Genomic DNA, 26,885 nt, shown 5'->3' on the forward strand with positions numbered 1-26,885 from the left:
TTTACCTTCTGGGAATTAAACTAATAAAAAAGACACTTGAATGAAGTTTCCTCCTGCAAACACTAAATAACTGAAATATGTAAGTCAAGAGACATTCCCCAGTTCTCATTTACTATTCTAGCATATAATTTCCACTATGAGATGCAAGCTCTGTTATGAAGAGTGAGCAACAAAGACACATCAAGATGGTGATGCTTGACAGCTGGCTTGGCTCACTCACTGGGCTTTATTCACTGAAGCCTTGTGATACCTAAGACTGACAGTGTGATTCAATTTCCGGTCTTATGTTCAGTTGTGAATGTTGAAGATTAATTGCATCTCTATAACTGTCCTTATGGCCTTGAAATGTCATTGAATGATCTTTTCAGGTTAAGAATAGGAAAAATAAGTTTTGAAAACCTAAAGACAATGGACTGAATGAGAAAAGAAAAAAAGCCGTCACCTTAATCACTGGCTTCAATATCTGAAGAAGGAAAGTATAAATAAAAGCAGGCATTCTAAATGAAGTGTTAGAGAAATCCAAAATTTAGACATTTTACAATGCATTATCAGCCTTGACAAAGTTACTCTGATGGGCTGAAAGCACTGGCTACATTCAACTCTTAGAACTCAATGAATGAATATTCTCTGGGCCCTGACTCCATGCCCATCAAGAAACCTTGTGTTACAATTTCCTCTGTCCCCAACTTTGCTGCAGTAAGAATGTACCAAGCAGTGATAGAATTCCAATTAAAGAATTGTCATTCTAGTTTATATATTCATTTTTTAGGTACTTAGTGTGACTCAGTTCTCAAAAGGTTGACAAATCCTAGACTCATTGGTAAAATCTAAATCAGGCCTCTAAATCCAAAAAGCTAAAGATGACATGCTGGCACTCTGGCCCCAAACTCTGCTGCTTTGAGGCATGGCTTTAATGGCCGATTAGCCTTTCTTGAAGATGATACATTCTTTTGCCTAACTATATACATACACATGAGATAAAATAAGGTCTTATTCAAAGTCCTTATTAATAGTATTTTACTACTCTTCATGATACTATTAAAATAACAGAACAGGTTAACAATATGTAATTAAAAATCAGCAAAATCTTGATTTAGCAATCCTGCTTCCAAAAACATCCTTTAAATAATCTACATGAAAAAAGCTTTAGGTTCATAGGTATGTAATTCATAAAAGTGAAACAAAAATATCAACCTATAAATCAAACCATAGAGAAATAATTTATACCAACAATGGCAAAAACACCACATAAAACATAATGCAGGCATTAAAAATAAAAGTTACATATTAATACTAGGAAAATATGTTTACATGAAAAAATACATTTGATACATACATATAAATGGCATAGTTCCAACAGTACGTTGAGGGGATAATTTGGAGATGAAAAGACAAAAAGAGGGAAAATAATCTAATCCCTTAAGGAAATCAGATTAAATTATCATATTTAGAAGTAAAAAACAATAAAGCTAGTCAAAATTTATGCTAAGCTGGTTGACTTGGTTTGTGAGAATAAATGCAAATAAATAAATGCAAATTCCATCCTTGTGTATTCACTGAGGCTTAGAATCCTAGAGTTAGTGATCTCGAGTGATACTGAGTATATCAAAAGAATTATCTATACTGTGATCTGGTTTTTCTGATACCATTTTATTTTCAGTCAGTACTTTTAAGAGGTCAGATACTCTGAACTCAAAAACAAAAACAGATGCAAACTACAGAATATGAATGTTTTCCCTTCCCTACGGAAAGCCACCTAGGATTTGAGGTTTAATACAAAATTGACTCAATTTTGATAAGGCAGTACCTATTTTGTCAAAAATCATGCCATAATAAGTATAATAGTCACTCAAGAAGTTATACTGATTCACCCAAGCTTATTTGGTAGATGTACCTGTCTCTTAGTTCTCGTTTTTGTGCTGATACTTAAGCGCCATGTATTTATGAATGCATATAATTTCTTGTTTGGTTGATAATGTTCTTTGTGAACAAGAGCTTGATTTGAACTTACCTTACGTGAAGACTCCACCTGCAGACCAGGGCAAGGTATTGGCCCAAGCTGGTAGGGGCAGGAGGATCTCTGTTCTATACTTTTGTGCTTAAGTGTCTCTGAGGCAACGGGAAGTACAGACTCAGCCTTCACCAGCTGTGAATCATCACAACAATTAAGAATAATTTGTGCTCTTTCTCCTGTCTCATGCCTTTCCAATGTGCCTGGAAAACAAGATTAGAAGTAAAAATTTCAGCAAAATATTTACCCCAATAGAATAAAACAGAACAAAACACTCTTTAACAGACAAGTCACAATTCTTTAAGTTCTTGTACCTTAGTATCTTGCAACCAAAACATAGCCTGGAGCTTTTTCTAAATTATTCAAAACACTTACTCATAAAGTCTGAACTTATGGATTTGGAAAGCTCATCTTCCTCTTTGTGCTTCTTTATCCACTGAAATCAACAGGCGATTCGATAGTCTTTAACAGTAAAATCTCTTATTATACAGTATGCAAGTGATCAATAACACACAACTATGGAATATTTTAGTGCTGTCCCCTAGTGTTCCAACTCACAAGCAACAGAGAACCCATGGTGTTTTGCTTGGGTTCCCAGGCTTGATATTGGTAACATATAATTTAAATGAATGGAGCAAGTAAGAACACGGATGTTTTGTGTACTGCTTTCCTCACTCAAGTGTCCCCACAGGCTTTTGTTGTTTTATTGTTGGTGTTGCTGAGATTATATCCTTTGGCTTTTATTTCTTATGTTATTAGAAGTGCCTCTGTCATTCTTCCAGTTTCAGAATTTAGGAGTGCTGTCAAGTTCAACTTAACATTTAAAAAAAAAAGCATAAAATAGACCAAAAGTATCAGAAACCAATTCACAAATAGTTCAATGTTTTTATAAAATACAATGCCATACACTCAGTGAAATCTCAATAATATGAATTAATCATTTCCTCTGTCTCTTATGAGTTCATCTGCATCATTTATACTACATTAAATATATAAGTTATCTCCTACTGAATAAAGACACCAAGGAATACTAATTTGATAAACAATACCTAAATAAAGATTTCAATTCATATTCTTTTCCACCAATGAGAAAGAAGTAGATCTACTACTTATATTGTTATGAAAATACCAACTTAATTACAATAAGAAAATAGAAATACTAATTATAGGCCACTATATCTTCAGATAGGAAGATTAATAGACCTATATTTGAAGATTATGACTATTCTATTCTTTCTCATTTGTCTCCCACTCTTCTATAGCCTTTTATTACAACTCAACTACCGTTAGTTGGCACTGTGGATTCTGAACCAGTAACTGTTACTGTGCTCAAATAACAGGCAGAACTTCAGTCTCGAGTCCCTTAACAATGTTAAGTAAACATCCTTAACACATAAACTTCTAAACGTGTTGCTCTTCTAAGCTTCCGTCTTCCATCAAGATTGATATATTTGGCTGGGCATGGTGGCTCATGCCTGTAATCCCAGCACTTTCAGAGGCCAAGGTGGGCATGCTGCCTGAGTCCAGGAGTCTGAAACCAGTCTGGGCAATGTGGCAAAACCCTGTATCTACAAAAATACAAAAATTAGCCAGACATGGTGGCAAGCAACTACAGTTCCAGCTACTAGACAAGACTGAGGCAGGAGGATCTCTTGAGCCCAGGAGGTAGAGACTACAGTGAGCCAAGATCCCATCACTGCACTCCAGCCTGGGTGACAGAACGAGACCCTGTAACAAAAAAGAATAAACACAAAGTATGTCACAATGGTATGCAACAGCTAAATATTCTGGAACTTTAATTTTTTTAAATTAGGAAAAAAAGATTGATATATCTTCTGAAGGATACACCTAAGGGAGAAAAAAAAGGATTTATAGATCAACAAGTGAAGTTGAATGCAATGTCAAGAAAACCCTTTCTCTCAAGATTGACAATAAGAAAAATTTTGCAAACCAAAGATATATTACTGCTTCCTGAAAACTACTGCATTCCAGAACTTAGAACCATGTTACGTGATAAAATTCACTGTCTTTCTAAGAAGTCTCTATCTAAATATGGTATCATCCTAGACATTTTCTTCTCACGGTTTACTGTGGCTCCTCAAACGATGATGTGTTTTAAATATTTTGAGAGTTATTGAGAAAGAACTTACTCCACTTCAATACATTTTTATGTGCCTTATGCAAAATGTATACATTTTTTATGTCCATGTTTTATTGTATACCTAATGTCTTACCCAAACCCAACTATTTCTTGTATATTTTTAATGATGAAAAAAATTGTTTATCCACAACTTAGGTAGTTGTAATCCATTTTCATTATTGCACAGATAATTAATCTGCCTGAGCATCTACCAGGCTACCATGTACCATCCACCATGCCAGATAATGTCAATGTATAGTATATAAGAATGACTCAGTCTAGGTCCCCTAGAGCTTTGTTTGGTAGTTCAGAGGGAAGGAACATCTGAAAACCAATAAGCAGCAATATTTAAAGTAACACCTAAGTTATTTCCACCCAAAACCAAAAATCTCCCATTCTAAAAATGTTAAAACTTGGTTTTGTGGACAAGAGTTTCTATCATGATTAATTATAAAATATTTGAAAAAGTAATATTTTATTTTGAACTGATTAAGGCATATATATGACAGAAGGAGTGGTTAGAGTTTATCAATTTCTGTAAAAAATGTAGATAGATAAGTAAACCACACATTCAAAACAGTACGTTAATTACATAATAAGTTCAGAACGGCAGCTTTTGAAAGACCTTGGTCAAAATTCTGATAGTGGATGGGTATTCCCACGTGTGTTTGTTATCATTTTATGGCCTCTTAGATTCAAATTCACCCTTCACTGCTTGCTTTGTGAAATTGAATATGGGCTTGATAAATAATTTTTCTTTTATCAGCTGGTGAAATATTAACCTTTGTGGACAGAGGGTGCTGAAAAGACCTAGTAGAAGAAAGGGTTAAAGCCAGGTGTGATGGGTCATGCCGTCTGTCATCTTAGCACTTTGGGTAGATCACTTGAGTCCCGAAGTTTGAGACCAGCCTGGGCAACATGGAGAAACCCTGTCTTTACAAAAAAATAAAAAATTAGCCAGGCGTAGTGGCATGTGCCTGTAGTCACAGCTACTTCGGAGGTTGAGGTGGGAGGATCACTTGAGCCAGAAAGTTGAGGCTGTAGTGAGCTGTGATCCTACCACTGTACTGTAGCCTGGGTGACAAGGTAAGACCCTGTCTCAAAAAAAAGAGAGAAAGAAAAGAAAATACACAAGAAGAAAAAGAAAGAGAAGCAGCAAAAGAAGAAGGAGAAGCAGAAGAAAGGAGAGGAAGTTTTCTCTTCTTGGTTGTGCTGTATTTTTCTTGCAGTAGTGTGAGTGGCTTCCTCGTACAGGTTCCTGTAGTATAATATGACGGCCAGGCAACCAGCACTTTGCATCCAAACACTTTCTTTGGCATATTCTTGGGGCAGTTTTGTAACAGCATCTCCAGCAAGTCATCTCCCTGTGGACAGCTTTCTCTGGCACCCTTGAGGGAATATTTCTGGAAAGTTCCAGTGCTACACCATAGCACCTTCTCTGCCATTCAATCAATACATATAAGCACACCCTCTCCAGCAAGGTCAGAAGCTTAGCCCTGGGGGTTGAGGGGATGTCTTTCTTGGTTTCTTGGTCAAGCTATCTCAAGTTCTAGGGCTAGGAGTCATCTTTCATATCTGTTATTCCTATATTCTTGAGAGTTCTCTTCTTACTAGCTAATCTCTCATATTCAAATTCCTTATAATAGTTAATAATTATTTATACTAAATTTTCTGTTTAAGTTACTGCATTTTTCTTTCCTGATTAGACTCTGATTAACACACTACAATAAATCACTTGGGTTGCAGAATGTTTCCTTAAATATGTCTCCAAAGTTACGAAATTTACACCACTTCAGGGATATATTTAAGCTATTAGAGAACATCTATTAGTATAAAAATAACCAAAAAGGGAGGCATGACCGCAAGGAAGATTTCCAACAAGAGATGCCTTTGCAACTCTCCGTACTGCCTTGGACAAGATACAGAATAGCTACTGTTTCCAGATATTAAAGAAATACAAGAAACTGAAGGTTTATAAAATTTCTCAATTCAACTTCCAATTTCAGGAGAACTTTTGCTTTCCAAAGTAAACTCAGTGATAATTATAATTTTATTTCATTATATTACATCAAGAATATGAGTTAATTCACATTTATTATTCATTTGAATCAATCTGAACATGACAAGAAAAGGTGTAGAGACATAGGTGAGTTAAGTATTACTGAAAGTCACACTACATCTTCTCCTTCAAAGTAGGTGTACAAAAATATTCCATAAAATATATTACAAGTAAAATCTTTATACCATAAAATGCTTTCCAGTATTATTTTGTATTTTTCTATTTAATATCAATTTTTACATAACATTTTATCTTAAAATATATAATAGTACATTAGAGACCAGAGGTAATCATGACAGCTTAAGGCAATTAACATCTTGATAAGAAATGAAGGAGAGATCAGTTTCCAAGTGGCATAGTTTCCAAAAAGTCAGTGCACAGAAATGTAAGAATCAGCCAAGGTAATCTACAGATCCCTAGACCCATATTAACAGGATTTTCACTTGTATATACTGATTTCCCTGTCAATTCAACATACCTCACAGCATACTAATCAATTACTCTTACAACCAGAGCTTTCTCTATGACCCCAAGGGCAACCCTGTCCATGTTCTCCCTATCTGTTCAGGCGGACAAGGACACATCATTCCTAGCATGGTATTTAGGAGCAGACTCTGGCACCAGACTGCCCCGTAGTTAAATCCTTGTCCTACCTTAGATGGCTGTGTGGCCTTTGGCAAGTTCCTTTTCATCTCTGTGCCTCAGTTTCCTTATCTGTACAATGCGGATAATGATACCTACCTCACGGAGTTACTATAAGGATTAAATTGGTTAGATATAGAAGTGCTTAGAGGTTTCATCACACAGTGAAGGCTGTGCTATATGACAGCCCTCTCTGTCACATGGCAGAGGTCCTCACTCAGCCGCTTGTGAGCTGATTAACAAACTTCTCTGGCCCCCAGCCACTAGAGTCTGCCTGACATGTAGACCTGAGGTCACCGGGCATATGGCCAGCTTAGGCCCCCATGGCTTCCTACCTGAGACTTGAACTCCTTAATCAGCCTTTCCTCGCAGGCTACGTTATAATCAAACTCAGGGTAGGATTATATATTTACCTTATTTTTTAATCCTCTTCAGTACACCAGAATGGAGTCTGGCATAAATTAAAGGCTAGATAATACTCTTAATAGATTATACAATATCAACAACCTGCTAGTGATTTTTTTAAAAAACTGGGACTGCACTTGGGATTACATCTAAACTCCCTGTCGGAGAAGTCATATTCTCACCTCTGCTCTGCTTTCTCCCATGTCAGCCTCCCCTTATTCACAAATTAGCTTTTCTTTTTCTTTCATCAAAAATAAATTTTTTCCTGCTGGCTCTAGCACATCCTTCAGGTATTAGCTTAATATCTCACCTCCTCAGAGAAGCCTTTCTAAAATAGATTGCCCTATCTTGTACCGTTTCCTGTCTCAGCTTCTTCACTTTAGAGCACTTATCACTTTTGTCATTGATGTCCTTTATTTGCTTGCTTCCCCACCAGATACCAATCTCTTTTTAGTAAGTATGTGTTCCATGAGCTTGGTTCAAAACAGGTCTCTCTAAATATTCACTGAAGAAATAAATAATTTTACCCTTTTCATGAGGCAGTGGAAAGAGGTGGCTGTAAAGTATCAGAGCATACTAAGGTCTCAGTGTGACAAGATTTAATGCCAGAAATGTGCACTACCAAGTTAAGACCCCAGAGCCCAGGAAAGGCCAACACTGCAAAAAGTGCCACTCACAAGCCTGAGGCCTGCCCCAGCTTTCAGCTATGTTGCCAGGTCACTCCTGATAGCACAAGAACTTGTAACTGAGAGACAGCAAGTCAGTTTCTGAGTGTGATGTGTCATCTTGACCTATGGACTAACCATTTTTGCTACATGGACTACAGAGCAGAAGATGCTAGTGTAAAGGGGGAAAAAATAAGACAATGCACAGAGAGAGGCAGAAACGGAGAAAGAAGAAAGGGGAAGGGAAAAGAGAAAAGAGACGCAGGCACGGGAGAGGAGAGAGAGAAAAAGAGTGAGCACTTAAAAATTTGTAGTTTTTTTTCTAGTTCCTTCCTGAGGAATAGTCCCCCAAAAGTGTCTGAAATACACCTGAATCCCTATAATAAACACCATTTTCTGATAAAATTGACTTAACTTCTACTGCTTGCCACCTATTAAGGGCCTTAATAAGAATGGCGCAGAGATGTCTCTATTATGGAAAAGACCAAGTTTAAGGATGCCCAAATAGACAGCATGCAGAGTTCCAGGAAGAGATCACAGCAGAGACACAAAGGCTTAAGCATTATCAGCAGATAGGTGAGGATTAAATGCCATCTCCAAGTGAATTTGGAGTGAGCTGTTTCTGGAGACAAGCATAAAACCCCTTAAGAAGTTTCTGCAGAGGAAGGAAGATTCCAAAACTGTTGTAAATCAGTATATTGCTAAAATGCAGCCTCATTGTAAACCCATTAGGATTGTCGAGATTTATAGGCATCTACAGTTTTTGTTTTGTTTTTAAATAGAGCAAATAATCACTTTGTGGTATACTGGTTATGAGATCTGATCTTGCAATATTAGGCTATCTTAAAGCATGACATGTAGAGTGAAGGATGTGGCCTTCAATTGCAGTAGAAGAGCAAGGCACAGTAAAGAGCACACTTCTGTACATCTGCCCAACTCACAGAAAAGATCTAAACATCTACCTAAAGAAGGGGAAGAAGGAGCAGTCACATTCTACACTTCAATTCCCTTCCAAACAGCCAGAAGTTGTTTCTTTGATTTTATTTTCCTTGCAATTTGTGCATATTTTTAATATTTGCTGTCTTCTTAAATATTTTTTTTGGGTGGGGCGTGGTGTCTCACTCCTGTAATCTCAGCACTCTGGGAGACCGAGACCAAGGTGGGCTAATCCCTTGGGCTCAGGAGTTCAAGACTAACTTGGGCAACATGGCGAAACCTCATCTCTACAAAAAATACAAAAAATATCTGGGCGTGGTGGCGTGCGCCTGTAGTCCCTACTGCTCAGAAGGCTGAGGTGGGAGGATGGCTTTGTCAAGCCTGGGATGCAGTGAGACATGACCATGCCACTGGACTCCAGCCTGGGTGACAGAATGAGATTTTGACAAAGGACAAAAAAAGAAAAAAAGAAAATTTTTTTCAACTTCCACTGATATTTACTTTCCAAAATCAACAAAGGTATTCTAGCCTACTATCAATGTATAAATAGCTTTAAATTACATACTTCCTCCTACAAATTAAGTCCAGTAAGTCTATGAAAAAAAGAATAGCTATTATCCTCAAAGGGAGAGAAATAATTTAAAAAGAAATTGTAGTCCTTTGATGACTCCATCTGCAAACAATCAAGAGAAAATTAAGGCTAAACAAACAACACCCAGAGGGATTAACACTTTATCAGGTTGTACAGAAACATTTTCTTTATGTTAAAATTATACATAAATACATTTGAGACTAATTGACTTACTGTAACTCATGGAGTCTTTCCAAAGAAAAACATTGTAGAAAGAGCATTTCTATAGAAATATATAATTCTCCCAGACCATCCAAAGCACATGCAATGTAAGCCAACAAATCTCAAGTTTGTTTCACAAAAAAAGGGAAACACTTTAAACTAAATATTCTGCTTATGATTGGATTGTGGAAAAAACATAGATTTTATTGTAAAAAAAGCATACATATTTATCACCAATCATATAATAAGAATTATTTAGCAAATAATTTTATTTAAATGAACAAAGCTTAATAGTAAAAACAAGTGAGTGGATACATTACAGAATTAGGTCTTTTCCATATTAGGTAGGCTTTTCCTAACTGAATCCATTATGATATTGGGCAAGTGATTAAAAGTGCAATTATATTTCAAAGTGCGCTTTTTGAAACACTCTCTCTGAAACAGAAGATTTAAAAAATGATCTCACTACCAAATTTGATAATCAAATTCATAAAATTTAGGTTGTAACAAAACAGCTGACTGACCATTACAATCAAATTCCACAAATCAAGGAATTTGTCCATTGGGTCTGTTGTACAATTTATCATTTATCTTCAGTTACTCATGAAGTTCATTGCCTTGCTCAGAATCCTGTATGGCGATTGATGCCCCCTTCCTAACAAAACCATTTCAAAATTACTGCATCTTACTCTAGGAAACATATAACTGATGGGGGTTCTGACCACAGACAGGGGCCTTGGAGGTATCAAATTTAGCTAACAAGAAAATAATGGAAAGGTGGGGAAAGGGAACAAGTCTAAAAATATTAAATTAGTCATAAATGCACTTGCCTTCATTCCTAAATATAGTTGATATAATAAATTCAGCCATAAAATAGAATGTCAAAGACTCAGCTCATTTTGTACTGTCTAGTGGCCCTAATATGATAAGAAAATTAGATTGGCTTCACATCAACCTTCTATACCTTAAGGGTATATAGGATACATTTTTAAAAAGTCTCTAACCACCACCATCTTAACCCCAGCTTTGCCACAGCCTCCAGCACATTCACGGCAATGCTGGGACTTATCAGCTGGGCCACATTCAACCTTCACATCTAATTCTGACCACTGGCCTCCAGAAAAATGGAATAAAGAGGTGTGATGGGGGACAATTGAAAGAAAAAAGGATTGAAACACATGGAGGTTTAGAGTTGCTGAGATGCATAAAGATAGCAAAGAATGCATTAATTTTCAACACATTTGAAACTAGGGTTTTCTTGATAAGGTATCTACTTACTAAAAAGTCCATCTTCTTAAACGTGCTAGCAGCATAAAATCTACTATGACATTGGGAGTCCAAGGCAGGCAGATCACGAGGTCAGGAGATGGAGACCATCCTTGCCAACATGGTGAAAGCCCATCTCTACTAAAATACAAAAAGCCAGGTGTGATGGCACATGCCTGTAGTCCCAGCTATTCTACTTGAGAGGCTGAGGCAGGAGAATTGCTTGAACCTGGGAGGCAGAGGTTGCAGTAAGCCGAGATTGCACTACTGCACTCCAGCCTGGTGACAGAGTGAGACTCAATCTCAAAAAAAAAAACAAAAATCAACTATGACTAAATTTTAATTTTTAACCTCACTCTAAGACTAAATACAACTTACAACCAATTTAAGAGGTAGATATTCACAGCCAAGTGTTTCTTAAGTATAATGTGAATAATATAATTAATTGTACGATTACCTAGTATATACAAAACTATAAAATTATACTTTTTCTAAGTATTTTGAAATTTCATTCACATTGCATTATTTAAATTTATTATACCAGATATATTATTTTTTAGTTTTAAAATATTTCAAAAGTAGATTTTTTTCCCTCATGCTCTTAATTGTAGGTTAAGTTACTTATTGGATATAATATTCTTGAAAAGATTTGAGTCTGTCACTTACACACTTCTGGTGTCAATTAATTTAATCAGCTCAATATCTTGCTGAGTTGATCTGGAATTTTTTCCTGGAAAGAGGAAGACTATTGGGAAAGGATAAAATCAGGTATAGTCTCCTGAATAAAGTGCTTGGTGAGGGGTGAAGTCCTATGAGAGTCGTTTTGGTTATTTTTTTTGGAGAGGAAGGTTAGAGTAGAGATGGGAGTACAAAAACATTATCACGGGAATCAGTTTTCCCTTGGAACATGGCAGTCTAAGGTTTGCCTTAGACAAATAATGGGTGACTAACCCTCCAGCAGGCATGTCAGGATTTGTTTTGAAAGCACCGAGGCTCAGGGTACCATCGCTATAGTCCTGGCTCCCCCGTGCTACTCGGAAAATTCAATACCATATGACCACACCCAGTGACCTCAGAAGGCCCTCTGACCTCTTCACACTTCCTTTCAGAAAGGGAGGACTGTCCTACCTGATTACCAATGTAATAGGAAGACTTCTAATAATCCCCAATGACAGTCATCCTGATATGATTCCTTTGACTTTGAATATGATGCGATAGCCCTCCAGTGATTGTTAAAGGGCAAAAGGAGCTTTGTACATATAATTAAGGTTTCTACTTAGTTGTCCTTATAATAAGGAGACTAATTCAAATAGGCCAGTCCTGATTAGATGACCACTTTGAATGTGGAAAGTGCTCTCTAGATGCTCAAACAAGAGGAAGTCAAGGAGATGCAAAGCATTGGAAGCACTTGATGCATCATTGCTAGCTTGGAAGTGGGAGGAGGCCAAGAATAAAGATCAGGGAGTGGCCTTTAGGAGATGATAGCAACACCTGACCACAGCCAGCAAGGACCTCAGACCTACGAATGAAAATAACTAAATTCTGCCAAGGACCTGAATTACTTTGAACGTGAATTCTTCCCCAGAGCCTCTAGATGAGAGCACAGTTGGCTAACATATTTATTTTGCATCGTGATAGCCTAAGTAGAGAACCTGATTGAGTTGCCTGGACTTCTAATTTACAGAACTGTGAGACAATAAATAGGTGTTGTTTTAAGCTGCTAAGTTTGTGTTCATTTGTTATGCATAACAGGAAATTAATATAACCAGAACTTGTGGCAATACTTTTACTCAGAACAGCAGATGTAGACCTCAAATATTTTAGTCATCCTTTACTATTTTATATGTGAAATTCTTGCTTCTTATATATAATGTATAACTAAATGCATAAAGGCTAAGTGTGATGGCTAGTTAGACATTTCATACCTTTTTTATAACTTGTCCTTTCTTACACCCCAAGTATTATAAGCCATTCAGATATTCAGTAAATAGCTGGTGATTCCACAATCATATAACACATAAAAACATTCCTTTTAAGGGACTCTATTTCCAAAGGAAGCTGATATGGTTTGGCTGTGTCTTCACCCAAATCTTGAATTTTAGTTCTCATAATTCCCGGGTGTCCTGGGAGGGACCCAGTGGGAGATAATTGAATCATGGGGTCCGGTCTTCCCTGTGCTGTTCTCATGATGGTGAATAAATCTAGTGGTTCTGTAAAGGTGAGTGTCCCTGCACATGCTCTCTTTTGCCTGCTGCTGTGGAAGACATGACTTTGCTCCTCATTTGCCTTCGCTCATGATTGTGAGACCCACCATGTAGAACTGTGAGTCAATTAAACCTCTTTTCTTTATAAATTACCCAGTGTCAGCTGTGTCTTTATTAACAGGGTGAGAACAGACTAATACAGAAGCATATGTAAGAGTAAAATGTTGTTTTCTCATCCTTCTCTTCTTTAATTGTTATCATCAGCAGCAGCAAAATTGCCACTAATTGAGTATTTTTAAGTGCCATTTAATTCTTAAAACAATCCAGTTAAGTGCAAAGAAATGGAGGTTCAAGAAGAATAATCAACAGGGTATTAGTTTCTCCTGTGATTGGGAGGGTGGTTAGGGAAGACATTTTAACTGGAAAGGCCATAATGCTACGTGGTAGAGTTACATTCCACCAGAGATCATGGGGACTGGCAGGTTTAGGGATAGATTTTAAGTAGGGAATGGCTGGTTGGCAATACAGAGAAGAACATTGAAGAAGACCTTCACTGGCAAGACAATCAGGAAATTTTCCAATAGTTCATGTAAAAAACCAGGAAGATCCCAATCCATCTGCTGTTAAAACATATTATTTTTTAATGTTTTTGCCACGTCTGAAAAGTATAATTCTATGTTTTACTGGAGGCTTACAAAATAAATGTAGCAATAGACAATCCAAATTCATTACTAGACATTATTGATAGTATTGGGTTTAAGAAGCAGGTACTGATTAGGACTTCCATGGAATGGCTACACAGTTTCCCTATATAGCCAGTGGTCTTCGGTCAGCTCTTAATTCTACAGACCCATTTCCTTTTTCTTCTTCTTTGCTCAGAGCCTTTTACCCCATCCCTTCTCACTATCATCCTTATTTCTGTAGTTTTTAATCTCTGCGGCCACTTCCTCTAGGTGTTTTGAATACAGGTGCACATACTTTACTATAGAGGTAGACTTACAGAACAGAGGTTTTCTGGCATCAGCCTTTGTCCTACCCAATTCTGAATTAAAAAACAATTTGCTCTTCTGGCCAGGCGTGGTGGCTCATGCTTGTAATCCCAGAACTTTGGGAGGCCAAGGTGGGAGGATCACGAGGTCAGGAGTTTGAGATGGCCAACACAGTGAAATCCCATCTCTACTAAAAATCCAAAAAAAAAAGAACAATTTTCTCTTCCTCCCTCTTGTGGCCCCATCTGGTAAAGACCCCAGTATGTGTGGCTGCTTATCCTATGCCACAAGGTTCTAGCCCCTACCTCTCAGATTTTATAGATCATGGTCAAAAGTACCTGTGTTGACTTTTGGGTATATAACTGAAGATCCCAATCCATCTGCTGTTAAAACATATTATTTTTTAATGTTTTTGCCACCTCTGAAAAGTATAATTCTATTTTTTACTGGAGGCTTACAAAATAAATGTAGCAATAGTTTATCTTTCAAATACTCCAACTTCATTACTAGACATTATTGATGCCCCAAATAACTGAAAACAGGGATGTGAATAGATATTTGTACACCCATGTTCATAGCAGCATTATTCACAATAGCCAAAAGGTGGAAGTCACCCCAGTGTCCATCAGTTAATGAATAGATGAATAAAATGTTGTATATGCCTGAAAATGGAACATCATTCAGCCTCAAAAAGGAGGAAATTCTGACACATGCTACAAAATGTCTGAACCTTAAAGACATCAGGCTAAGTGAAATAAACCAGTCACAAAAGAACCAATATTGCATGATTCCGTTTATATGATACACCCAACCCAGAGTAGGTAGATTCATAGAAACAAAGTAGAATAGCAGTTTCCAGGGGATTGAGGAAAGGACAAATGGGGCATTACTGTTCAGTGGGTATGGAGTTTCATTTACAGAAGCTGAAAAAGTTCTGGAGATGGCTGGTAGTGATGGATGCACCACACAATGTGACTGTACTTAATGCCACTGAACTGTACCCTTGAAAAAGCTTAAAATGGTAAATAAATTCTATGTTAAATAAAGATCCCTCATCTTTGTTTATATTTTACCACAATCATAATAATAAAAATGCTTCTGTGTTACTAAGATAGCCCAAAGAAAATTACAAAATTACAACTCTGAGAATAAACCCAAAGAATAATGTACAAAAAGCCTGTGGAAGTGGGGCAGTCTGAGAAAGAGGGGCCGCTGGCCATCAGGAGAAGGCTGAAGATGGAGAGAGAGAGAAGAAGGACATTGTTGGCAGAGTGATTGCAGACATGTCAAGTACCTGTGACTCAGAGCATGGCAACTCAGCTTGGCCGTGAGGTAAAGGAAAGAGAGTTCCAATGGAAAAAGTGCGGCAGAAGCCAAATTAAACTATATTAAATGAATGGGAGGCAAAGATACAGAGTATAGATGGTATATTGTAGGAAACCACCGATTACTTTGGGAATAATCTCAGAAAAATAATAGAAGCCCACAATTCCTTACGCAAAATATTTAAGACCATAGGAATTTAGAATTTGTGAACTTTCAGATTTTTGAGAAAGAAAATAATGCACATGTGCATATTATATAATAACTGAAGCAGGGTCTAACAGAGGAGACAGTCATCAAACATGTTATATATCTGCAGAAAAAAGAAAGAAACGAAAGAATACTTAGTGAAATGAATAACCTTAAGCAATTTGTTTGGTTTTTGTTGCTTTACTATAAACTATTAAAAACATTTACTTTCAGAGATTTTTAGATTTATAAATTTTGGCTAAGAGAATGTGGGCCTACACTCCACATAACTGGTAGCGAGGTGGGTAGAGGTAACCGGAAATATTCTCTGAGATAAGATGGGTTAATAGAATGCCCAGTGTCTTACAATATAGGATATTAGTTCATGCATTTAGCCTCCATTTATATCTATATGAGTGTGCTTAGTCATGCAATTCCAACCCCAAGTTTGGCTGGTTGTTTTGTCTATGCCATCTACGATTAGATCATAATGTACTAACAATTCTGTTATTCTGTTAAATTCAGTGTTTAAAAGAAGCACAAGTTTCTTTATACAATCATTGATGGGAGATAACTTTCCTAACAGACCAAGCTTAAGAAAACTCTCATGGTTGTAAGAAATGGAGAGATGTTCTGTTCTTTTTCTAAATGATAAACATTTAATAAGGAACATTTAACTGTAATGTTCAAACTTGACTTACGGTTGATACTTCTGGAAGTAAGAAAAATGTGGGACCAAAGAAAGTTAACCTGCAGTGCAAATGATGGGTTAAACTGTTTTTTTTTTTTTTTTTATCACATCTTCTTATTTTAGTTATCTTCCTAGAATCCCAACTCCATAAATTTTCTGAAGTTTTTATTAGCAGAAAGTACAATACATTTAGTAAATTTATGAAAACAACTTGCTATCTGCTCAACTGATGAACTGTAAGATGACATCTTGTGCCCTTCAGTGGAGTATTGGGTACCCAGATGCTCCAAGTGGCTGAAGCAGGTCCTTTGTCTTCTCAGCACATGGGTCTAACTGGAATGGAACATGTTTCCCTCAAATGTGAAAAAGGACTGGGGAAAGTGGTGGGTCGATCAATGCCTGGGATGTATTGACAAGGCTGACGGCGGCAGCCAACATTATTTGCAGCACAGAAGATACATTCCCTTCAGTCAAATTCTCTGCTCACCACTCCCAAGCCAAGGACTTGACCTTTGAATTTGTTTTCATCTAGTTCATCCCTAGAAACACAAAAGACCTTTCCCATCAAATCCTAACAGGTAAGTTAATGGTAGGAGTTGGGTATTATTGATACAGTCAGCTGAATCAAGTACATCCAGTATCCTTTATCACTCAGCCAAATCAGAGAACCTACTTTCCCAGAAAATAACAATCATTACAGTCCACTGAGTCTTGCGTTTTCAATTGTTTCTGTGGCAGCTGGCTACTGGGAAGTTGCTAGGGAACTGAAAGAAGGCAGCGTGGGGAGGGCAGATGGCTCCTTTGGGTTTATTTCCACTAAACGTTGCAGCTGTGAAACCCACTAACATTCCCAGTGTCATATAAAATGCTTGCAGAAAGGGCCTAGTTAAGGAGGAGCCAAAAAGCAGCCATCCTGATGTGTTTCTTTTTCTACTGCTGTAGGTGAAGCCCCCATAAACATTAAATGCAGATACCAGATACATAACAAACTACTCAGCCAGAACTCAATCCAAAAGTGTAATCAGACCATGGGCATCGCTAAAACTGATTACAGCCAGTATTTTCTTTACTAAAGGAAAACCCAGGAAGATAGCAACTGCCAAAGGAAACAATAAAGGCAGCAAAGCATGGGACTTAATTGGTGAAAGTAATTTTAAGAGCAGACAATATTTATTTTTATCATGAGAATGAGACTGTATTGATTCTCCTATTTGTTTCTGAGCATACAAAATGTTCTGAAGACATCCTGCAAATACCACAATAATATGCCTAATGTATATTAAGATGCCAAGAGAACCAAAAAAAGGTGGAGTTGAATAATATCTCAATTAAAATGCACTCACACACACACACAAATACATGTGTGTCACTTGAAAAAAAGTGAATCATGATGCAGATTTTTTTAAATAAGTCATGAATACTTAAAAACAATGTAGAAATATGTTTATATAAAGTATAATTCTGTAATAAAATGTAGATAATTCTTCCAATGTTTATAACTAGTAAAGGTTGACAAAAACTCCAAATTTGGGGAAGAAATTACATGTGCTTATTTTGACAGCCTTTCAATGGGATACCTGAATTTTACAAAGCACATCAGAAACTACCCAGGCAGATCATTTTACTACTTCATCCTTGGAATTTCCTTACTTTGAAAAGTTTGCAGAATTATAAGATCAAATTAACAATTACATAACTTCAGCAACATAGAGATCCATGTTCACCAGATGGAACTAAAGACGATGACTGTGGTGGGACTGTGGGGTGGGAGCATGCACTCACATGTCTGTTTACATGTACGTGCATGTAAAGATGTCTGCTGGGTCTTGTCTCTACGTTGAAATGAAAAACAAATATACAACGGGACTTATACGCCTCTCTTTAGTGATGCAGTATTAATTGTTTGATTTAATTTGGTTCAAAGCAAGGTCAAACTGTTTCTTATTAATGTATTTTTGCTCTGACTTTTTAAAAAAGTATATGGAAGGCAAATAAAGGCAGCCTGAAAAGTGAAATAGCAGTATACTTCCCAACCGTACTGCTACCATTGAGTAATCCAAAATCTCTTAGACTAACAGGAGTTCTTAACCTTTTTTTATGCCATGAACCCCTTCAGCAATCTGGGGATGTCAATGAACCCTTTTTTCCCAATAATGGTTTAACATCTGAAAATAAAATAGATATGATTCTATAAGGTGTCAATTATATTTTTAAAAATCAGCAAAATGTTAAAATCACAATATGAAAATAAATGTGAGCATCTCTTTATGTATGTTAATATGTAAAAGAAAGAAAACATTGAAAGTATAATAGACGAAACTTTAACAATTATTTTCTGCAAATGATGAGACTCTACTGCTTTTAAGAAATGTCTTTACACTTACTGTATTTTTTTTAATTGAGGTAACATTGACATAATATGCAGTAACTATACAATTCAGTGGCATTTAGTGCATTGACAATGTTGTGTAACCACCAACTGTCTCTAGTTTCAAAGCATTTTCATCTTCCTGAAAGAATACCCCATACCCACTAAGTAATCATTCCCCATATTCCTCACCCTTCCACAACTGCATCTCCTGACAACCACCAATCTGCTTTCTGTTTCTATGCATCTGCCTTTTTTTGATATTTCATATGAAAAAGAATCATACAATATGTTCATTTTTGTGTATGTCTGACTTCTTTCACTTAGCATGTTTTCAAGATTCATCCAAGTTGTTGCACGGGTCAATACTTCATTCGTTTTGAAGGTGACTAACACTTCATTGTCTGTGTATATTATGATTTGTTAGACTAACAGGAGATCAGTTTATGGAGATTCCTCCACTGATGGATATTTGGGTTGTTTCTATACTTTGGTCATTAAGAATAATTCTACTGTAAACATTTATGTACCAGTGTCTGTGTGGGTATGTTTTTATTTCCGTTAGGTCTATACTTAGGAGTGGAATTGCTGGGTCATTTGGTAACTGTTTTTAACTTTTTGAGGAAATGTCATATGGTTTTCTACAGTGATGGCACCATTTTATATTCCCACCAGCAATGTACAAGAGTTCCTGTTTTCCCCATTTTTGCTAATACTCTTTGTTTTCCACTTTTTTAATTGTAAGTATTCTAGTAAATATGAAGTGGTATTTAATCATGATTTTGATTTGCATTTCCCTGAAGAATAATGATGTTGATAACCTTTATTGGGTCTCATTCTGTCACCCAGACTGGAGCACAGTGGCACAATTACAGCTCACTGTAGCCTCAACCTCCCCAGCTCAAGTGATCCTCCCACCTTGGCCAACAGAATAGCTGGGAACACTGCCATGTACCACTGGGTACTGTTTTTATTTTTTGTAGAGGTGGGATCTCACTATGATGCTCAATCTTGTCTCAAATACTTGGACTGAAGTGATCCTCCCACCTCAGCCTCCCAATGCTGAAATTATAGGCATGAGCTACCGTGCCCAGCCCTATGTCCTTTGCAAAATTGAGTGACTTGTCTTTTGTTGCTGTGCCATAAGAGTTCCTTATATATTCTGAATATTAGACCATTAACAGATGTATAATTTGCAAATTACTTTCCCCATTCTATAGACTATCTTCTCAGATTCTTGATAATGACCTTTGATACAGAAAAGTTTTTAACTTGTGTAAGCTTCAATTCATCTATTTTTTTTCTTTTGCTGCTCAGGTTTCTTTTTTATTACAGCAAACATTTACAGAGAGAGAGAGAGAGAGAAACAGAGACAGAGACAGAGACAGAGACAGAGACTGATACTTAACAAAAATAAAAGCCAATATTCCACATACAGTAACTTCAAATATCTTTCCTGCAAACATTGTGTGTTAAGTGTCTTCATCTTTACCATGAAGAAACTAGGGCTCTGGTCAATTTAGGGAATTGCCAAAGACTGCACATGTTAACGGTGATAAAATCTTCTGTCTTTGAACACTGGGCAATAGTATTAGTTTGACATATGAAAGGTGAATAATTAATTATGTGCCATTATTTGTGCTCATGGAAACTAAATATTTTTTTATTCAATAAATATTTGTTGAGTTCTTCCGATGTATCAGGTGCCATTTAAGCTCCTAGAAATAAAACAGTGAACAAGACAGGCATAATTCTTGCCCTCAAGATGTTTTTAGTTTAGTGAGAAAGACAGATGTTAACCCCAAAAGTGTAAGTATGAGAGGGCAAGTGCATTGTGCTATGGGAACAAGTCATAAAGTGCTCCCCACAGGACCACTCATCAGTACATTTGGGGACTTGAGTATATTCCATGTACCACTTTCTTATATGTTCCTTTATATGTTACAAATTGTTTCAAAGGTACAAGTTTTCCCTGATTATACTGAAAGCTCTTTAAGAAGGGAAACCATAAGGAATAATTCTAGTGTCCTTCGCAGTGGTATGCATTTCATCATAACAGGAAATAATTGTTGAGAACAACTAGAATGGAGAGAGGAAGTTAAGGAGTCAGGAATAGTGAAATCTTAGTACAAACTAGTACAGTAATTCATGAAGGATTTAAAATAAACAATAGTTGGCCCAGCGCGGTGGCTCACGCATGTATTCCCAGCACTTTGGTAGGCTGAGGCGGGTGGATCACAAGGTCAGGAGATTGAGACCATCCTGGCAAACATGGTGAAACCCTGTCTCTATGAAAACACAAAAATTAGCTGGGTGTGGTGGTGCACGCCCATAGTGCGAGCTACTCAGGAGGCTGAGGCAGTGGAATCGCTTGGTCCTTGGAGATGGAGGTTGCAGTGAGCTGAGATTGCACCACTGCACTCCAGCCTGGCGAATGAGCAAGACTCCTTCTCAAAAATATAAATAAAAATAAATAAACAATAGTTCATATTTATTCAGCACTAGCTGCAATTAAGAGATGGTGTTTTGAGGAGTTCAAACTTGATTTATGTAATATACAACAAAAAGAATGAAACAAGAATTCAAACCCAGGCAATCTGACTACCGCCAGAGCTCATGTACATAACCCCTCTTGGCATTGCCACCTACTCAAGAGATCAAATTTTGATAATTGTTTAAATATTTCGTAGCTAAACTGCAAAGTTCATATACAAAAGTGCATGCTTATGCATGCAAACGTGCACACAAAATATTGCATGAATCAAAATCAAAAATTACAGTGTAGCTGTGATAACTAGGGCAAAGGAGAAAGAAAGATTCAAAAAATTGGCAGTAAACAAAAAATATATGTTGAGTAATAATATCAATAATTATTATAATAAAGAAGAAAGAGGCCTGGAAAAGGTGATACAAGGAAAATCCCGCCCTATACTTTAATGTATCCTATTTTTCTTTTCTAAAACCAATCATCCCAAGAGGGTTCCATCTGTAATCTACCACAACAAAATAACGTGTCCTCAAGAAAATGACATACTAGAGAGACTATTACCTGCAGGATGCGGCATACTCCAAAGCTACCTTGAACTTACCTATAATAAAAGAAGTTCACTGGTTATGCTGACAAGGCTGTCAACACAACATAACTTTGCCCCAATATCTACAAAGTGGTGACCTTGAGGAGAAAACCAAGCAATGTTGTTTCTCAGAATGGTATAGTTGGTCTAATGTGATTTTTTCATGTTATTTTATATGTACAGGAATACTAGATGTCGTATACCATGAAAGAAGGTGACCAAGTAAAACCTGGGGGCTGGCAGATTACCTCTCCATGTAGTAAACTTGTATGATATTTTGGTATGGCAAAGTAGGAAATTAACACACAATTCTAGTCTATTGAGGCAAATATGGCTATATTTTTGGAAAACTGTGTCTTGCATGTATTCTACATACCCGTCACTGTAAACTATTAAAGCAAACTCAAACCTATAGGAGAATATTAAACACCGATTATTTTCTAAAAACATGAGCTATTAGCTGTTGGTTGACAAAACTCATTTTTTAATTTTTTATCCTTTTCTTTTTTTTTTCAAAAACTTTTTAAATTAGTTATTTCTAAGCCTCAGCACTTTGAAACCATGGAAGAACATATATTCTACTTGGCAGTATTATGGATTGATTAATTTTCCAGGTAACTACTACTAATTCTAGGAAGAAAAAGATAGACGTTTTGACTTCCTGCTGGCAAGGAAAAAAAAAGAAAATTTAACATCTGTGGTAAAAATAACTCTGAAACATATCTTCTTCCTTATTTCCTTAATTTCTTATGAATAGGTTTTGTTTCAATGCTTTGTATTAAAAGTGCTTGTTTTAAAACTTGGAGTGTGTTTTCCCACAGAAACCATGTCATAATCAGAGGCTGGGTTCTCATGCCACGCTGTAGTCATGAGGCTTTCTGCTCAGCGTTACACAGCCCACATTACCTGAGCAGGAACTAAAGAAATGAACAAAAATAGATTCCCATAGATGCTGATTTCTACTAATTGGTCAAAGACTTCAGTTCCCTGAACCCAGCCCCCAAGCTGCTTCTGAGATGCCCTTAGGTCTGGAATCCACCGTGAATACAATACTTTCGAATAGTCCTCCTGGAGCCCAGCAGTACCAGGGAAGAAGCAAGCCCAGTTCTCCAACATGAGTCACAGGATGTGGACTGGCAGCTTCCCATGGTCTGTACAGAGATCTGTAGGAGCTTACTGAGTAGGGGAAACTATTTCAGCATTTTTATATTTTGGCACATATCTTCCTATGAGCACAAGAAAGACAGCCCTGAGCAGTGACACATAGCTTTTGCTTCTCCTCCCTTCCCATCAGCTTTGGCTTTTGCTCTTAGAGTGCCCACCATGAACAGTCTCCCCACTTGTAATTTGCTGCAGCTAATCTGTCATCTGAAAAATCAGATGACCAGAGCTGTTAGAACTATGTGTAAACTTGAAGCCAAGCTCTGAGAGACATCCAGAGACCCTCTCTTTCACGAGAACTTGTAGCAGGTTTCCCAGCAGTCATCTCCGTTCTTTTCAGAGCTGTTCTTATCTAATTCCCTGCTTGACAGTCTCAAAAGCCTGAACTCCATCTGCAAGAGGTGTTCCTATTGCACGATAAGTGAAGAACACACCAGAATGGAAGAAGGAGACATATAATCTAGTGCCTGTGCCAGAGCCTACGCTGGGGACCTTCTGACTCACAAAACCTTTCTGTTTTCCATTTCCTCACAAGTGAAATGGGTATAACTATACCCATCCTGGTTACAGACAGTGAGGTATAACAGATTGAACATTTTATGCTGCTTTAAGAATGAGTCATTATGGAAACGGTGTCTTTAAAAAGAACAATTCTCAATCTCAGGGGTCTGTAAATTATAGATACAGGTCATCCAGCCCACTGCTTGTTGTAAATAAAGTTTTATTGGAACATAGCCTCACCCCCTCCTTAAATAGTGTCTGTGGACTCTCTTCTACTGCAATAGCAGAGTTCAGTGGCTGCAGCAAAGATCCCATGGACCACAAAGCAGAAAATGTCTACTATCCAGCCGCCTACAGCAAACAATGCTTCTGATCCTTCTTGAGATACATTTTTAAAGCCTTATTTTTAAACAAACACATTTTCATTGTCCCACACACAAAAAACGCAGTTGCTTAGTATGTTGTATTTCCCAACATAGCCTGTACACTTAACAGAAGACCTTCAGTAGAAAGTCCCATTAATAACACAAAAGAAATTTATTACACAAATTATCTGCTATGTAAATACATTGCTGTGAAAAGAGTAGTACTCAGAATTATGTTAAGTTCAATTCTTAAAAGAATAATTAGCTCAGAGCTAAGATTTATTTCTGGTGTGTATTTTAGGGAAAATAAAATCGGTAATGCATTATTATCCCTATTGTGTCTCACAGCAATGAGGGCAACTGAGCCGCCCAGAGTGGTCAGTGCCAAAGACACTGTGGGAGCCCAAATATTAATCAAAATGACATCTGCAATAGTTTCCTTTCCTAATCAGGCCTACACATCATGGGACATCTGGCAAATCAATAAGCAAAACTAGATGCCCTCATCACTCCTAACCTGGCAGTACTACATTTTTAGCCAGAGGACGAGGGCCCTCAGTGTCATACAAACACTTCTTGACCTCAGTTGTTTGCCACTTCCAAGAGATGAGTGTGCCCACCTATGATCTGTAAGCTTACCCTGCCATGCATCTGACTATGCCACCTAGCACAGAAAGAAACATCCCTTATCAGTCCAAGATAAAATAGGCACAGTGGCACATAACTCTAGAATATGCTTGTGTATTCTGCCAAAGAGACTCATAAGTAAAGTGAGCATAGGGTGTTATAAAGTGTTTGTGGAAAATGGAAGAGGCTTCACATCCTGTCCTCTATAATCAAGGAAGGGTGGCACAGAGACTTATGCTATACCTCATACTTCCCAAGCTCCCACCAAGGCTGAATTTTGGCAAGTTGAGAAATAATGACTTTTGGCTTCAAGCCCCTTTTCCTGCTATTTCTTTTCAGGCCCCTTTCCTCAAAACTCTTATCCCACTGGCACCTCCTATTTTCTCTCTGCGGGCTGTGGAATTGCTCTAGTGCTGAAAGATCTGATAAATACCTTCATGTCAATTTATTCCTCCTTCACGTAGTTAGTGGAGGCAGAGTGCTGGAGAAATGAAACTAGGAATAGATCTGTTCACGCATAGAACTAAGTGTGAACCCTATGGAGAGAATAGCAAAGCTAAAAGGCAAGACCCAGAAAAACTGACTGGAGTAGGAAATATAGACATTCCCCTGAGAAAGTGAAACACGTCCATGAACTCTGAAACCTTAGGGGAGACTTAAAGCAGAAAGCTAAGGACTTGCTTACAGTTGGGAGGCTGTGATCTAAGAGCCACAACTGGCCATCATTAAGGTGAATTCATTCATACTCAATCTACTGAAGAAAGAGCATTCGGATTAGTTCATTCATTCATTCATTCATGTGCCAGGTACATCCATGAGCAAGTATATTCCATACCCTCACAGAGCTCTTTTCAGCCCATTTTGGCTTTAGGTGGTTTTATTCCCCCTAGTTTATGAAACTATAAATAGAAAATCTTCCTGATCTCAGAGCATTTCGCCTTTATAAGTAAAGGATAAAACAGAAATCAAGTACAATAAACATGATGGAAGCATCTTAGCCAGCTGAAATCCAGCTTGGGAAAATAAACTGTAATTCACTAAATTTTAACCAAAATTAAAATTGCTGAGATTAAAGGCAAAACACAACAAAGGCAATACCAGACATGAGGCTAAATGGAGCAACATAAACTTATTCAAAAGGAACGAATGTGATATGGGAAATTGGGCCACCAGTCACCTTCACAGGGTCTTGTGAAGCTCAAATGAGGTAGTCAATGGGATGAATGTCTAAAAACGTGAAGAGGCACATCACAGATGTGAAAGTCTGGGTGGAATCATTCATACTACCATCACCAATTACAAGCTCATCTTAAGATGAGTTGGGATTGTTTTTAAACTAGTAATATAGATAACCAAAAGATGAACAACTTACAGGATAGTTTGGCACTTAGCCTATCCATATTGTTTCACATGGAAATTCTAAAACAAATGTTTTATAGATAATAATGTAAATAACCAGCTGTAGGAGATTCCTGAATTAAAGTATAGTATGTCCATAATGACCACTCTATGGATTATTGTCCATGTGACAGCCCACTCTGTCCTTTCCCACCCTTCTGTGCCCTTCCTTCTTTGTGCACAGGGAGGCTGATGCCTAGAATTGAATGCCCTTCCACTCTCACTTACAGTGGAGTCAATTAATGGAGGTGACAGCAGAAGAAGAAATAATTTCTTCCAACCCTCCCCTCTCTCTGCCAGTCATGCATCTGTGGCAGGAGCTGCTGCTTTTCTGTAACTTCATGGGGTAACTGCTCCTCCTCAGCTTCGACTCTCACTGGGTTCCAGCAACTACGTTTTGTCCTCTTTTTGCTTCAGTCCTAGAGGTGGCCAGAGCTTCCTGATGTTGCCAGTGTCTGGGTGCCGGGGCCCTCACCATCCATTCCTTGCCTGGTCCCTTATCCCTACCCACACCTCTATAACTAGTCCTTTCATTCAAGTCTCTTCACTTGACTCATCTAGGTGGACTTCAGTTTCCTGCCAGGACTGTGACTGAAATGCAATATAGACTAAAATACAGTAAATATCTATTTATTGACATAGAAAACTGTCTGACAGAAAGAGATCAAAATATTAATAACACTTATTAGTAGGATAGTACTATTTGTTTTTCTTTATATTTATTTTTCAAACTTTCTACAGCATTTGGTTATGTATTTGAAGGAGTATAAAAGGAAAATGACAAAATTAAAATACAAAATGGGAATAAATATAATCTCAAGAAGTACTAACAGTTTGGCTTTCCTTCTTTACTTCCCACTCTGCCAAAAAAATACATAAATATAAAGTTACATGGCCTGAAGGTATCCCAATGGGTAAAGGGGACCATAAACTCTCTTCATTGCCCAGGTATTTCTTTCTTCTTGCTGGATTGTGTTACCCATGAAAAATATGTTTAGTTACCAAGTGTTCACAATTGAAAATTTAATTGGGCATGTTAATAAGCATATATGATTTACAGGCTCCTATTTTTTACAAG

General features: G+C 37.3%; 1 protein-coding gene across 1 annotated transcript in view; it reads right to left on the bottom strand.

Annotated features, from left to right (window-relative positions):
- Positions 1–26,885, bottom strand: part of WDR72 (WD repeat domain 72) — a 210,639-nt gene that overhangs the window by 124,057 nt on the left and 59,697 nt on the right. The window contains exon 14 of the mRNA XM_009005469.5: positions 2,012–2,214. Coding sequence (XP_009003717.4) covers positions 2,012–2,214 — 203 coding nt within the window. The remainder of the gene's footprint in view (positions 1–2,011; positions 2,215–26,885) is intronic.

Source organism: Callithrix jacchus, chromosome 8, assembly GCF_049354715.1.
Source record: "Callithrix jacchus isolate 240 chromosome 8, calJac240_pri, whole genome shotgun sequence".
Lineage (NCBI taxonomy): Eukaryota > Metazoa > Chordata > Mammalia > Primates > Cebidae > Callithrix > Callithrix jacchus.